Here is a 16,488-nt window from a genome sequence, read left to right on the forward strand (position 1 = left end):
TTTTGCTCAAATAATTCAGGTGAAAGGGGCCAGAAATGGCCTCAGATTGCACCACAGAGCATGTAGGATCAAAAATGTCCCGGGGCCCTGAAGCGGGGCCCTGAAGCGGGGCCCTTAAGCGGGGCCCTGATGCGGACCCCGGACCTCATGCCGTATTAAACACGTTCTTGACCAAGTTGAATACAATGAAAACCTCTTTATACTGTATTCGATGTAAAATCAGTCAAAACAAAGGAATACCAAAAACATTTAAGGCCAAATAAGAAGAAAAACATGTTTCTCGTCCGGGTTTTTGAAAAAAAGGAGGAAGAGCGGCTTTTTATTTTTTATTTTTTTCAAGATGACTGCCATTTAAAAATTTTCTGCAACCGTTGGTGTTTCCAATGTTCAAAGACACTTTCAAAAGGAAAGACAAGTTGGACAAGAGAACTGAACATATTTACAGCGTCATTTAGAGTTGTATTGGTATTGGTATTTATTTTCCGACTTGTTCGGTGTTTTTTTACTGATTTTTTTCAAAAGTAAAAAAGCCTCCAAAAAAGCTCCAAAAAAGGAAGCGGGTGGGGACGAGAAACATGATTTTTTGTTTTACTTTGCCTAAGGCAAAAGAAAAATGTATTTCCAACGCAACGCCTTTAGCTGAGAATATAAATAGGCCTAGCTTATTCAATGACTTCAACCTCGAAAATGATGTTTAAATAATATTATTATCTTTCGCTAAGAAAATATCGGTTAAAGTAAATTGCCGCAGATCGCAGCACAGAGCATCTATAGAATCAAATTTTGGGGGGGACCCGACCCAAAGCCTAGCTCAGAATAGCTGATTCAATGACTCGAACATCGAAAACGATGTTCGAATTATTTTCTTTTGCTAAAAAAATATTGGTTAAAATGGTCAGAAATGGCTTCAGATCACACTACACAGCATCTAGAATCCAATTTTTTTCGGGGCCCTTGAGCGGGCCCTGAACCCAACGCCGTAAGGGCTTCGCGCTCGCATTAGTTCTGATCAAGGTATGTCCCCCCACTTTTGAGAAGCAATTGACGCCCCTGCTTAAAGTTGGGGTATTGTATCGTTTGTCCCACCCACTTTTTTTCATCACTGAATAAATCTTGTAGCCTACTAGTACTACAGTTTGATTTTAGAGTTTTCAGGATAGCTGATTCAATGACTCCAAACTCGATGTTTAAATGGTGATCTTTTGCGAAAAAAATTGGTTAAAGTGGTTAGATATTGCCTGAGATCGCACCATGTAGAATCTAGAATCCAATATTTTCCGGGGCCCTTAAGCGGGCCCCGGACCCCACGCCACGCATTACTTTTCATCACCCCCCCCCCCTTTGGCCTTCAGCGTAGGCGACACAACTTGCCTACACCACTTGCTGCTTGTGACATTTCACACACCCCCTTTTTGGACAATCCCAGTTCCGCCCCTGGTTGGGGTTTGTACAGGCTGGTCCGACTTGGCCCCCCCTGCTCCAAATTCCTGGCTACGCCTGTGCCTGAAATGACCCATGTTACTAGGTACTCGTTTCAAATTAATGCGGCTCATGAGAGTGTTGCATTCATAGGGAACAGGGTGAGAGTTATGACTTGGTGGGAGATGATTTAGGCTTTGAAAACTCCCTCTTCAGTTTCCTTCAGGTGAGGGAGGTTTTGACTGACACTTTGTCTGACGGGCTCAGGATCGATGCTAATGTTACACAGTGACAACGAACCTAACTTGCGGAGACTTTGGAGATGATGAGTGAGAGCACTCACTGCATCCAAACTGAATTCATTGCCATTAAGGGAAAGCACCAATAAACCATGCTCAGCAGGAAAGATGCTGATCAGGTCCTTCACATCATCATCGACCAACCTGCATTCACTGAGGAGCAAGACTTTAAGGGATGAAGAGATGTGGCTAACATCTCCCATCCGTGCATGCAGGTCGGTGTCATACAGTGCGAGAGCACTCAACCTGCATCCTTCCAGTGTCTTCAATAGATCAATAACCTCATCCGGTGATCGTTGGCTCATAGTCAAACCAAGCCATCGTATTGGTTCCCGTATGTTGAAAAAACAGTGCGATACACGCCCCACATCAAACCATGACTTTGCCTCAATAATAACTGCAATGTGTAATCGAGCAAGGTGCTGTTTATCCACCACACCAAGTGTTTTCTCAAGGAGGCTAAGCTCCTCCTTCTCCTGCTCAGACAAGAAGTAGGTAACATATATCATGCCTGACTTCATGCTGTCACTCGGAAGAATTCCCCTTGAAAGGGTCATTAGGTCCTGCATTCTTACATGCATGTTAAAAGCTGTATCTTTAAGTGGTGGAGTGACATGCTGTAAGTAGTAACTCAGTGATTTCATGTCTTCATTACTCTTGCAGTCTACCTGAGTTGGTCTGACAAGTTTGGTAGCCAACTTCTCAGAACCAGACTCATACAATAGCGACCGAGCCAATCTCTGCAGTTCCCCCTCATCACCTTGCATCTCTTGTATGTGATCCAGAATTAGACCAGCTGCCTGCCTTGATTTACCGCAACAAAATCTCAGCATGTATTCCATCGCAAGAACATTGCGTTCTCCAATCTGCTTCAACTGATGACGGAAATTGTTTTCGTCATCTTGTAGCAATTTCACCAGGTGACATGCTGCAAAGTATTCTTGGATGGACTTGTGGGGGAAAGTGACCAGCACTTTTACATCCACACCACTCGTGAACGTTTCACGTAGAACGAAACCCACACGACAACCCTCAGCTAAGCAAGACTGACAATCCTGAAATTCAGTTTCATTGAACATGAGTCTTTCCCCTCTAGAGTCTAGTAACCCTTGCAATGCAACACGCCCCAAGTCATCAATGATGGACATCATGGTGGACATCATGTGCTGATCACTCATTTCTTCATTGCGGCGAATGAAAAGAACCTCTGCAAACTTTGCAAACAGCTCAGTAATTCTCTCAGGCAATGACTTTTGATTCTTCCAAACAAGGCACATCATCTGGGAAATGATCGGAACTTTTGACATTTCCCAGAGATGTTGATTGGTTTTCAGATTTGAAACCAATGCCTCTCCCATGTCAGCATCATCAGGAAGGTTTAATCTGATGTACTGATCTCTGTTTTGTGGATTGAAGCCAGTTGTCTCCACTAGGGCATACTTTGGGTGACCCCTAAGTATGTACTGTTTCATGTGGGGTCGGGTGGTGACCAACACAAAACTTTTAGTAAGGACTCTGTTGTGTAAGATATCCTGAACCCTGTACACGCCCTCCTTAGATTGCAAAACATGAGATGGAATTTCATCTACTCCATCCAACAGCAAAGCAATGCCTGATTCATGATCATCAATGAACCCTTTCACTATGCGTTTTGTCAGTTTGGTGTTTCGTGCTAGAATTTGGTCAAATATGGCATCCAAGACGCAACTGGTATGCTGCATTTGCCTCAGCTTTATCCAAAGCACAAGATCGAATCTACCAAGAAGGGGTTTTGAACTAAGTGTGATGCACAAGTTTGCAACTTTCACTAACAGGGTTGATTTACCCGTCCCGGCCCCGCCATAAAGAAGAATCTTGATTTCCTTAACTACTTCTGGATTCAACAAATCATCCAAGGAATTGAGAGATATCATTTGATTAATATCTAACAATCTTTCTCCTTCTGGTAATGTCACCGACCTCTCTGATTTTGTTTTGCCTGGAATGTTCTTTATTAGATGGAGAGGAAAAAAGAATTCCTCAATACCCACTTGACGTGACTGCAGTGTAGGGTGTGCAGGAATAGTCGTTGCAGTTTGCTTGTAGTTGTCGATAATTTCCTGTTGTAAATCCTTAAAGGTAACCAGCCCCTGGAGTCCGGTGATTTCTAAAACAAATCATACAATTATAATGAGTAATTCATTTGAGAACTGATGAACATGATTCATTACAATTATTCTTTCAAGCTACAGTTCAACAAAGCCTAACAATCTGCTGGTCTATATTTTCAAGTCCTCGCACCATCTATAATTTTTTTCCGCTCCTTTTAAAAATATTTTTTGGTTACTTTATTTCACATAAAAATTGAATTAGTTTTAGTTTCCCATTTAGTGTGGCAAAATGTACACTTCTGCCTAGGATTAAAATTTAAGTAACGGTATTCAGGATTATTTGTTTTAAATTTGGCATCCCCGAGATCACAACAGTGATTAACCCATGAGGTTTATGAGGTCGGTGTTACCTACGAATAGTCAGTCCTTTACACTCTTCAAATGAACACAGCTGTGACGAAATGCATGCGGAAATTTTGATCATATGCATGATGAAAGTGAAACTTTTGCCAATATATAATGCTGTTTCGAGGTCACTTTTAAGTCTTTACACGAGAAATGTCTTCTTTGGGGTGTGGATGATCACCAAAATCCACCTGCCTATGAATCTCCAGTGCTATGGGCATACTTAATGATGCATAAGGACCTGTTCCCTTACCTTTCTCAATACCCCCCCCCCCCCCAAACCAAAAAAGGGAGGGGGTAATGCAAGCAGAAGAAAACAATATCCAACATGAGATTTGAAGATTTGCATGGTGGAAAGATACTAAAATAAGTTTGCGGTAGCACCATGTGAATAAATCTCTTTTGTGAGTATGTGTCTTAATATCGAACATGACATGACATTTTTTCCACTTTCTCATTTCAATTTTTTGTTCATACAGAAAAAATTGTGAACCTCAAACAGAAAGTTAACAACAGCATTTCATGGGATTTCAGGTATACGTACCGTTGGTAATGTGATACATTTTTCCTGTAGGTACCTTAATCACACTTAGCTACTTTAACTGCCAGAAAAAGGTGTTTTGCTTCGTCATTCAATCATATGTACCAAGGCTGCTAATGTCATGAAAAAAAAAACAATGAAAGTGGTTCATTCTGATACCTACCTATCAGGTTTTCGACAGTATTTGTTCTCTTGATCTGCATCAGAGCTGTGAAGAATACGTCCCTCTGATCCACGCTAGTGGATTGTTGGCGCCTCCATTTGACCAGCATGTTGAAGATCTGGTTCTCTGTCTGGCCTGGGTCATCCATCTCTATGCGGTTGATCTCTGCAGTGCTGAAACCAAGATGTGTAGCCAGCTTACGCCATTCAGAGCCAAGCATACCAGAGATCTTGTGTAGAATAAGGTCACTGAAACCTGCAAAGAGACATGAATCAATTAATGGGGTAACAATAACTATTACAAGAAGAACTGTACTATGTTCCGATTACACTTCAAAGGTCAAAGCATTGATGTTACTGTTTCAGATAATAACAGGTTCTTATATAGATAACAGGCCAATTGCTTGGTACGATAACTAGCACAGCATATTCGCCATTAAATGCAGCAAATGGTTTCATGTGATTTCCTGAATTTCCTGAATACCATATGTAAAGTAAATTAAACATAGTTATTTTAAAGGCCAGAAAAAAAGTGTTTTGCTTTGTCAGTCAATCATATGTACCAAAGCTACTAATGTCTAATGATTACCTACCTATCAGCTCTTCGACAATGTCCGTTCTCCCCATTTTCATCAGCACTTTGTATAACACCTCCCCCTGTTTTCCCTTCCATTTGACCAGCATGCTGAAGATCTGGTTCTCTGTCTGGCATGGGTCATCCATCACGATGCGGTCGATCTCAGCAGCGCTTAAACCGAGATGTGTAGCCAGCTTCTGCCATTCAGAGCCAAACATCACAGAGATCTTGTATAGATCAGGGTCACTGATACCTGCAAACAGACACGTATCAATTAATATGGCAAAGGAAGCTTCTGTGAAAAAAAAAACCTAATAAAGTTTCCTTCTGATCCTACTGATTGTGCCTCAGATCAGAGTACAGTAACAACTTTTTGTAGCGTAGATTGGAGCTAAATGCCCAACCATATGCAATGTTTTCCAAACAGAATGGATTGTTGCTCAACAATTTCATGGGATCATTCTCCCGTGTTTTCAAGGAATATACATTCATATATTACCCTTTCCTCTGTCTCATCGCCAGCCTTAACTAACGTTATATTTTGCCACTATCTAACCATTCATCCATTTGTGATTATCTATACCTGTTGTCATAAACGATGTCTTCACTTTCTCTTCACATCTGTCTTCAGCGTATCCGGTTGGATCGCTACTGTAAGCTGTCGTTGCTGTGCTGCTTTCTCCAAGTTGTGTATGCTGTACCTCTTCCATGCTGCTTGAGTCCTCTTCATCTGTTAAAAAAGTAATTCAGACAATGAAAGAGTTATTTTTAAACATAAATTAGAAAATGAGTCAGATTGCAGTTTTAATTTTACAGCATTTGGCTACCTTTCTGCTGGTCCTTTTCCAATTCGTCAAAGAATTTGCAGGCCCGATCGTAGTCGCTTTCTGGTATAGTTGCCTGGATAGCCAAGTCACTCTTATCTTCTGTAGTCAGTTCATCTGTGATGAGAATCTCTGTCAGTTTCTTGGCGAGTTCTCCAGTGGTGTACATACTCCAGAGTTTGTTCAGACCTTCCCGACTCTTGAAGCGGACAACAAATGTCACAGACCCAGATATTACTTCCTCAAGCTCTCCGTCACATGAGTTCAGGAAAGCCTTGATTTGCTCAAGGACGTATTCCTTTCCCTCCGTTCTATGTAAGGTAGTCAGGGCTATCCGGAGAACATCATTCATGCCACGGTCCTCGCTACCCTGCCTTGTTACGTCTGTTTCTATTGACACTTTTGGAAACCCTGCAAGGGGGGGGGGAGATATCACGTGACACGTCTTCATTATCAAAAGTACTTTGATATAACAAAGGCCATGGACTCTTTGTGTAAAGGTGGAGTGAGTTGTGCTTCCTAGCAACCCTACATCTCGTAGGAAAGACACTTAGACTTCTATATATATGTATGCTCGTTTTTAAATACTCTCTAAAGTGTTAGTAGTTGTATACCAGGGAACCGCTACAAATCTGTTTCTCTTTTTCATTATGCACAGATTAAACCGAATTTGTATAGATTATGGCTGAGGCCGCGCCAATTTTGCCATTTTAATTGCTGACATTGTTTTTGGGTGTAGAGGGAAAAAAGATAAGAAATCAAAGTGCAGTTTATGAAAACTCAAAATTAATTCACGATTCTTTCTGACTGGGCCAACTTCAATATATGATGTCGGCCCACTTGGCAATGAATTGCATGTTCATTTTGAGGTGTCTAAACTGCATTCTGATTTTTCATCAGCCTCAGTTTAAGCGGAGCTTGTAATCTATACACTGAAGGTTCAGTTGACCCGAGCCAGAAACACCAACAGGCCTCAAAGTCAAATCAAGAAGCCGGCTGAAGTGCGTTGACATAAACAAAAATTTGTTCTTTATACATATTTATCTGATGCATATTTTTTTTTTCAATTTCATCTATCGCTAGTACGTACAGTTCCATATATTTTACTCTTTTCACTGTCACTGTTTGACAATCTGGACATCTGATCGTTTTATTACATTAGGGTGATACACATTTTTACGCATATCTCGCTATTGAGTGATTGGCTGGCTACTGAGTATCTGGCTTTCTGGTTGTATGTATGATAAAAGCAACAGAGACTAAAAGACTAGGAAGGAAGCGAGTGAGAGAGAAATGACACACTGATATTTGGAACATACCTGAACTTTTTCCTGTAACCTTCAAGCTTTGAACGTTCAAGGTAAAAGTAGGTTGGTTAACCGCTCCCAAGAAGACAGGACAATTTTCACCACTGACACTCATGGAATCAACGGAAACTAGTTGCCCAGGTCCATGTCTGAGTACAGCAGGTGATCGGGATGAGGTTTGTCCTACAGGTACGATGTCGTGAACTGACTTTGGACCCTGCACTAGCTGTTGGTCTTGTGATGTCATTTCTTTTAACATTGCCTCTGGTATCTCTGACTGATTTCTTGGTGTAACACCCACTTGCCCATGACCTGATTTTGTGTGTGTTGACCCTTTCAGTCCCTGCTCCTCGGATGATTGCAAAGTCTCTTTCTGAATGTTCGGATGTGTTCCTCCTGCCTCTTGCTGATTTTGTCTCCGTCCCTCAGATGATGAAGTGCTGTTCTGCTCGCAATGTTCTTTAGCCCCTCCTTCTTGAACTTCTGGGTGACATTTGTCTCGATGACCAATATCTTCCTGTCCCTGACTTTCAGATGATGTAGTCCCTCTCTGCCTGCTCTGTTCTCTAGCTCCTCCCACTTCAGCCTCTGGTTGAGGTTTAATAACAAAATATTTCATGTGATTTTTGGTATTCCGTAGATAAAGTAAATTCAACACACCTAGCTTTTTTAACGGCCAGAAAAAAGGGTGTTCTGCCTCATCATTCAATCATATGTACCAAGGCTACTAATGTCATGAAAATAAAGCTTGATGTGGTTCATTCTGATACCTACCTATCAGGTCTTCAGCTATGTCCCTTCTGCCGATCTCCATCAGAGCTGTGCATAACACGTCCCTCTGATGCGTGCTTGTGGATGGTTGGCGCCTCCATTTGACCAGCATTTGGTAGATCTGGCTCTCCGTCTGGCCTGGGTCATCCATCACGATGCGCTCGATCGTTGTGGGGCGTAAACTGAGATATGTAGCCAGCTTCCACCATTCAGAGCCAAACTTGGCAGAGATCATGCGTAGATCAAGATCACTGATACCTGCAAATGGCAAACAGACATGAATTAAATATGGTAAATAGTGTTTCTGTGAAAAATTGCATGTTTCTTGTATTTTAAGATTGTTAAGATCGGGTTAAACATGAGATTATACAATCCCAGATATATCTCATGCTTTCTCAACCATTAAATCTATCACTGAGGAAGCAAAAAGATTTCAACCTTTCTAGAAATGTCTTTGTAATATGGTGACTAATTATAAAAGATTTAGACACATATTATGCTCGTCAATAGGTGTGCACAAGGTCAGGTGTAGGGTCAAGACTATGAAACGTTCGAGTCAAAATTATTCAAAACTGATGTCAATATGGATATTCATATATTGAAATATACATATCCTTTTTTTTTGTTATTTTTATTTATTTGACGATTATGTGTTTTCCCTTCAAATGTTCTAGGACCAAAAGTTGGTTAATAACAAAGAAGTTGTATTAAACAGACAGTAATTTCATATTAACAAAAGTGTTTTATTAAGGGCCGGTGACCATTCAGAGCTGGTTTGAAAAGGGCCCTGGTAAGCTCGCCCGATAGCAAAAAGCCCTCTCTTACCAGACCAGCTACATTGTACCAGCGTAGGAGGCTGATCTGGTGGCTGATCATGAACTCTCCCATCCTGGGGTCTTTTGTTTGCAAGTGCTGACACATGTGCATGTAATCTATCCCAGAAAAAGCCCACTTGTGGTTTTCATATGAAACAAAAGAGCCCCTTCACAGATCAAAAGCTGTGCCATGTGGTTGGGCACACTGTAAAAGTGTAAATTGGAAGCATTAATCTCCAGAGCGAAACAATAGAGCCCCAATACCTGCACATGAACAGTTAGGTAATCTCTGGCCACAAGTCTGTAAGTCGTCTTGTGTTCTGCAAGGGGCAATAAATTGACACGCCCTACTGACTTTTAAGCTTCAGGTCGGACAGTCCTATGTACCGGATGCGACTGGGCTGAAGACCGGATGAGCTACAGACCGGCGGAAGTACCGGGAAGCCCTTTTCATACCAGGTCTATAGGTAATGTAATTATTTCAATGCAATCCTTGTAAAGGCACCTTTGAGTCCCATTCAAACTTATACCTTCCACTTTCATTTTGCCATTTTGAAGGGCATTTTAGTGCAGTTTTGGTTTTCATCCGATCAAAACTTGCATAGTCATGAGCAAAAAAGTGATGTCTTTTCAGGCAGAAAATTCAATGTTACAGCTATTTCAGCACCCAGATTTGCCAGAATTTTTGAAATTTTGATGTTGTCAATTTTGTTTCCTTTGGTGATTCGTTGATGTTTCAGTACATGACAGGAGGCCAATGAACAAAGTTTTCATACAAATATTTTCAATGACCAAATATTGCGTTCACAATTTGAAGAGAAAACCTGTAAATTGAACAGTGTCTTCCTGAAATGACAAGATTAGTACTAAATGACATCACAGCAACAGCACCCTCAGTTGTCTTGAAAAGCAGGGAACATTATAAATCAATGTTTAAGAAGTGCACTTTTCACCAAATGTAACCAAAAGGATGTCAAATAGTTTTCATACATTTAAGAGGAATAGCACGGTGCACAAAATATGTTCCCAAGTAAAATTCATGTCATGGCGCTTTTAAAGTAATACAGTTTCTCCATGGGATAAAATAAGCACATCTAGCTAACAGGGTTACCGTAAGGTCATGGCCAAATTCTGATCAATGCAATTCAAAAATCTGTCAGATTCATCAAAAATCTGCCAAATTCCTTGGAAGTACTCGAAATACACTATAAACACTTAAAATCACATGAGATGTTGTAGTATTGCCTTAAAGGGAAACTACAGCATTTGCAAACATCAAAAAATAAAACTACCAAATCATTTTGAAATACCTTGCTGGACTGTTAGTGAATGACAGTGTAAAGCATCCTGTAAAATCATGGCACCTGGTATACTGTCATTTTCAAGAAAAGGGGTATTTTGTATCAATTTCCAATGCTGGTCGGCCGACCAGCGTTGGAAAAAAATGGTTTTTTTTCAAATACTGGCCCCAATTGACCATCGCACTTGTTTGCAATCGATTACACACCTATGAATGGGTACAAGCCAGCAAGACTGGTTCCCTGACCTTACAATTCCCCAATGTATGTAAACTGCTCTGTTTCTTCTTATATGGAGTCGGGGAACCAGACTACAGGAAAATGATCGTTTTTCTTGGTTTTTATAGCATTTTCGAACCTAAAAAAAGTCAGTGTAACTATTTGCTATATATTTCCAACCCCCCAATTCCATCCATTTCTGAAAATTACAGCAAAAACAAATGATGTATATTCGCTGTAATTGGGGGGTTGGAAATATATAGCAAATATAGTCACACTGACTTTTTTAAGGTTTTGGGTTCAAAAATGCTATAAAAACCAAGAAAAACGATCATTTTCCTGTAGTCTGGTTCCCTGACTCCATATAAGAAGAAACAGAGCAGTTTACATACATTGGGGAATTGTAAGGTCAGGGAACCAGTCAAGCTGGCTCGTACCCATTCACAGGTTTGTAATCGATTGCAAACAAGTGCGATGGTCAATTGGGGCCAGTATTTGAAAAAAAAACAGTTTTTTCCATTGGAAATTGATACAAAAATACCCCTTTTCTTGAAAATGACAGTATACCAGGTGCCATGATTTTACAGGATGCTTTACACTGTCATTCACTAACAGTCCAGCAAGGTATTTCAAAATGATTTGGTAGTTTTATTTTTGATGTTTGCAAATGTTGTATTTTCCCTTTAATATCTATAGTCACATAACAATCTATAGTCACATAACTTAGATGTTATGAAATTGCTTAAATTTCAGGTAAAACGCGGTTGCTTTTGCGTCACGACATAAGTCCTGTTCCCAATGAACCTCAGCACCTGGAGACCAGCCACCCTGTCCCATTTGATAAGCAAGGGTTTGTTTTTATTGTTAATATATTTTTATATATTTATATATTTCTTTGTGTAGCAAGAGGTATTGGAATTGAAGGCCTTCGGGCCACAGTTTTTAGGTAAACTTTTTTAATTCCAGGCATATGCCCCTGGCTTTCATTTTTGTTTTCTTGGTTTTTTATTTATTTTTGTGAAAGTTTGTTGCTTGTGTGTGTTTTTTAATGCCAATTAAATAATAATAATAATAATAAAAGGTTGAAGCTTTTTTAAACGAATTTACTAAAAAAAAATTAAAATTTCCATTTTTGCAGAATTCTGCCAGAAATCTGCCCAAAAAAATCCATTCTGTCAAATTTTCTGTCAAACTCGTTTTGAATAAAAAGTCTGTAAAAGTTAGCTGAAAATCAGCTAAAACGGTCACCCTGCTAGCTATTTTGATGGCCATAAAAAGCAATGTTTTGCCTCATCATATTCATCAAGACTACTAATGTCAAGAAAAAAACAATTGATGTGGTTCATTCTGATACCTACCTATCAGGTCTTCAGCTATGTCCCTTCTGCCGATCTCCATCAGAGCTGTGCATAACACTTCCCTTTGTTTGCGCCTCCATTCAACCAGCATGTTTAAGATCTGGTTCTCTGTCTGGCCTGGGTCATCCATCACAATGCAGTCGATCTCTGCAGCGCTTAAACTGAGATGTGTAGCCAGCTTACGCCATACGTAGCCAAGCTTCTCAGAGATCATGCGTAGAACAGGGTCACTTAAATCTGGTAACAGACAGGAATCAATTTATAAGGTAAAAACAATTATTACCAGAAGATCTCTAGTGTGTTCCGATTAGGCTTCAAAGGTAAAAGCATTGGGCCAGTTTACTGTTCAGTTAACCCTAAAAGGGCCGGGGGTGGAATCCTCCCCCCCTCGACTTTTTCCGCGATAGCCTTGAAAATGCTGTTATGACTTTTTAGCCTCGAGCCTTGCGCATCTTTTGATTTCAAAAATATAAAAATCGGAACACGGGTTAACACACAAAATTTTCTGCGCCGTGAAAACTAAATTTTCCCATATACGTCATGTACACAGAGCAGAATTACCTATATGAATAATTCATTAGCCATAATTCCAAAACCCTTTCACTTATAGGCATGAAATGTTTTGGGTGTGTATATGATGAGTTGCTTTTTGCATGTACCAAGTTTCAAAGTTTTTCGTCACTCGATGGCCGAGATCTTGGGGAATTCCCCCCCCCCCCCCCGGCTGAGAGATGGTCAAAATAACCCGGCCCTCTTATATGGGCAAGTTGATTGGTACAATAACTAGCACAGCACTTTCGCCATTGAGTGTGACTAACTGTGTATAGGGATAGCATGCTGGCAATGGTCTATACCTTGCAATGGTTCTTCCGACTGTGTGTTTACATTTTCAATCTAATTAAGTGCTAACCCCTTGCCGTTTAAAAAGAAAGATCAGGCGATCTTTAAGATCTGACTAAACATGAGAATTATACAAGGTGACACCAACAAAATGCAACCCCAAAAAATTTGCCTAAAAAAAAAACGATCAATGGATTTAAAAAATTTGGGTATCAAATTAAAGCAGAGAGCGTTTTCTTTCAAATGCTGAAAAAATCATGAAAATAGCACTTTCGGTTGTTGAGAAAATGCTAATTATGTAAACATAGTCATTTTGCAACCTGTACACAAACATTACCACAGTAAGGGATTTTCACTGTACCTATTTGTGCATGTCCTAATCCTTATACACGAAAACGGCACATAATATGACAAGAGTGCAAATGAATTTGATGGAAATACCTTTTAATTATTTTCCACCTGAACAGGTATCTCATCCTTTTTAGTACTATTTTAAACCTTTTCAGCATCATAAATATGTTAAAATATAGGCATTTTCTAATCGTATAAGATTTAAGTCACCAGGGACAAAATGTAATGACAAGAGCATGAAAACCAATGACAAAAAACGAATTTACTTTGTCAATTCAACGCCAATGGCTTCACGAGACGAATTTCGAAGATTTTGGACGAATCGGAATGCTAACAATTTGAACCATACTGAACCTTAAATGAAATCTAGTGGTGGCTTTTTGAAATTCAAATTGAGAATTGAGCATGGCGATGTTCGGGGACCAAATTGAAGTATCGATATAGGGAATTCGTGTGCTCCAAGTGTTAAAATAGCCGGGAAAACCTATATTAAAGAGTAAAGACATTGCACAAATGAAAGATAATTGCACAGTAGTCTTATAGTCAAATGTTTCACTGTTTGAAGTACTTGTGTACAGGATGAAAAACGACTACTTTTACATAATTGGCATTTTCTCAGCAACCCAAAGTGCTATTTTCATGATTTTTTTCCAGTATTTGAAAGAAAAAGCTCTCAGCTTTAATCTGATACACAAAAAAAAATCAATCGATCCCTTTTTTTTAAAGGCCAATGTTTTAGTGTTGCATTTTTATTGGGGCGGGGAGGGGTCACCCAGTACAATCCCAGATATTTCCTAAAATCCAAAGGGATTTTCCATTCTAGTAAGAAAATACTCACCTCTGTTTACCTACATTTGCATATCAGCGCGCATGCGCACAAACGTTCGCTGAAAAGAATAGCGCCCAAGCCACACCCTCATTGTCCACTGCATGCCCCACGCCCACAAAGGACCCTGTAACGTAATAGCTCGTCCTAGTTTTTCTTTTTTTTTAAAGGGAGGGATGGTAAACAAAGGTGAGTATTTTCTTACTAGAATGGAAAATCCCTTTGGATTTTAGGAATTCCATTACAGAAAATACCTCACCTCTGTTTACCTACATTTGCAGAGTGGCACCGAAAGTCTCAAGGGGGGGGGGGGGAGGAGGGACATGCAGTGGTACTTGAAAGTCTAAACTAGGCCTACATGCAATTCTAAATAACATGCAAAGGTTGTCTAGACATACCCGGGAGCTGCCTATCTAATTCGAAGGAGCTGTGCGGGCTGAGCGGGCTGCTGATCGTGCTGTTTCTTGGAGGACTTTCTTGCCCATGTGTCCCTCCGATTGCACGACATCCTTCAGGTAGCATGATGTGAAAGTCAAAGGATTTTTCCAGCAGGCCGCTTTCATAATCTCTGAAAGAGGAACTCCAAGCAGATGGGCCCATGAAGTCGACATGCTGCGTGTCTCGTGGGCTCCTGATTTCGATCCTCGATGTTCGGGATTGCATTGTATGGTCACCGAAATCCATCGAGCGATCGTGGTTACAGAGGCTTTGTGATGAGGCTGGATGATCGTAATAAACAGTTGCTTGATGTCTCCTCTGAGGGGCTTGGTGCGAGCAATGTAGTACTTGAGCGCTCGCACGGGGCACCACCATTTATCCTCTGCTACTGAAGAGAACGATGTCAAACTTGGTACAAATATGTCGGGTGGTGAGAAACCCATTGATTGATTCTTGGTGAGAAAACCTACCCTTGGAATTAGTCGTACACCGCCAGGTTCCCATCGAATATGGCCCGGTTCCACTGACAGAGCATGGAGTTCGCTTCTGCGGTGAGCTGTAGCTGCAGCCAGTAAAAATGTGGTTTTAACTGTAAGATGATGAAGGGACGAATTACCTGCTGGTTCAAACGGAAGTTTGGAGAGAGATAACAGGACGGTGCCCAGATCCCATGATGGTATCAGCTTCCTGGTAGGAGGCCGATCATTAAACATACCGCGAATCATGTGAGAAATTGATGTATTGGATGAAGTTGTTGTGCCATCATGGAAACCCTGATGAAGGACACCAATAGCTGACCTGTAGCCCTTAATTGTTGAAATTTGAAGGCCTGAATTAAAAAGGTGAAGAAAGAAATCCCCAATCGAGGTAACAGATGCAGAACGGGGATTGACAGCTCTCTCCTCGCACCATTTGGTGAAGTGGAGAAGTCTACTATCATAAGTTCTTCTGGTGGATCTCCGTCTGCTCTTGGTTGCCAAGGACGTAGCTTCCTCTGAAAGTCCAGCTGATTGGAAGGAGACTTTGAGAGCATCCAGGCACAAAGATGGAGAGTGGATGGATCCGGATGCAGAATGTGAGACGCGGGTCGTGACAGGAGGTCTGGCCGGTTGGAAAGTATGAGGGGCGAGTGAACCAGGAGATCCAGAAGGCGAGGAAACCATGGCTGTCTTGGCCAAAAGGGAGCTATGAGGACTACTCTGGATAGCTCTGTCTCTATCTTTGTCAGGACCCGTTGAATGAGAGAGATCAGGGGGAAGGCATAAGCATGCATTCCTGACCAGTCGAAGCTGAGGGCATCTACCTTCCACGCCAGAGGATGAGTGTGACGGGTGCAAAAGGTTGGAAGCTGGTTGTTCAGGTGAGATGCGAATAGGTCCACATGTGGAGTTCCGAGTACGTTGAAGATGTGTTTGACTACAGGAGGGTGGAGAGACCATTCTGTCGGAGAGATGCGACCCCTGGAAAGGGCGTCGGCGAGGATATTCTTCTTCCCGGCCAGATGGGTTGCTTGAAGAGATATTTGATGAGGAATGCACCAGCTGAGTAGCTCCCAAGTGGCTAGGCAGAGAGACGGAGAGTGAGTTCCCCCCTGACGGTTGATGTAAGACACTACCGTGGAATTGTCTGACTTGACTACGACTAATTTGTTGAGGACTTCGGACTCTAGGGAACGTAAAGCCTTGTACACTGCCAGGAGTTCTAGGTGATTGATGTGAAGTAGACTCTCTTCCATCGACCATGTGCCGGCCCGTGATAGATAGTCTAAGTGAGCTCCCCAACCCAGAGTTGAAGCATCTGTTGTGAGGATAGCTGCTGGAGAGGGGCGAGGGAACACGACTCCACATAGGAGATTGTCCGGAGCTAGCCACCACTGTAGCTTGTCGATAATTAAGTGAGTTACTGGAACCATCTTTGATAGAGGATCCTTGTGAGGGCGAAAGTGGTA

At 41.2% G+C, this 16,488-nt stretch overlaps 1 protein-coding gene across 3 annotated transcripts in view; it reads right to left on the bottom strand.

Moving 5' to 3' along the window:
• Positions 1-1,505: 1,505 nt before the first annotated feature.
• The window catches only part of LOC119733194, a 48,979-nt gene continuing 33,996 nt past the window's right edge, over positions 1,506-16,488 (bottom strand). For all 3 annotated transcript variants that reach the window (XM_038206782.1, XM_038206780.1, XM_038206781.1), the window contains 8 exons: positions 12,086-12,322; positions 8,399-8,653; positions 7,637-8,212; positions 6,321-6,728; positions 6,077-6,223; positions 5,510-5,746; positions 4,918-5,172; positions 1,506-3,864 (listed from right to left, as the gene is read on the bottom strand). In XM_038206782.1, coding sequence (XP_038062710.1) covers positions 1,610-3,864; positions 4,918-5,172; positions 5,510-5,746; positions 6,077-6,223; positions 6,321-6,728; positions 7,637-8,212; positions 8,399-8,653; positions 12,086-12,322 — 4,370 coding nt within the window. In that variant the 3' untranslated portion in view covers positions 1,506-1,609. The remainder of the gene's footprint in view (positions 3,865-4,917; positions 5,173-5,509; positions 5,747-6,076; positions 6,224-6,320; positions 6,729-7,636; positions 8,213-8,398; positions 8,654-12,085; positions 12,323-16,488) is intronic.

Source organism: Patiria miniata, unplaced genomic scaffold, assembly GCF_015706575.1.
Source record: "Patiria miniata isolate m_02_andy unplaced genomic scaffold, ASM1570657v1 HiC_scaffold_25, whole genome shotgun sequence".
Classification (NCBI taxonomy): domain Eukaryota; kingdom Metazoa; phylum Echinodermata; class Asteroidea; order Valvatida; family Asterinidae; genus Patiria; species Patiria miniata.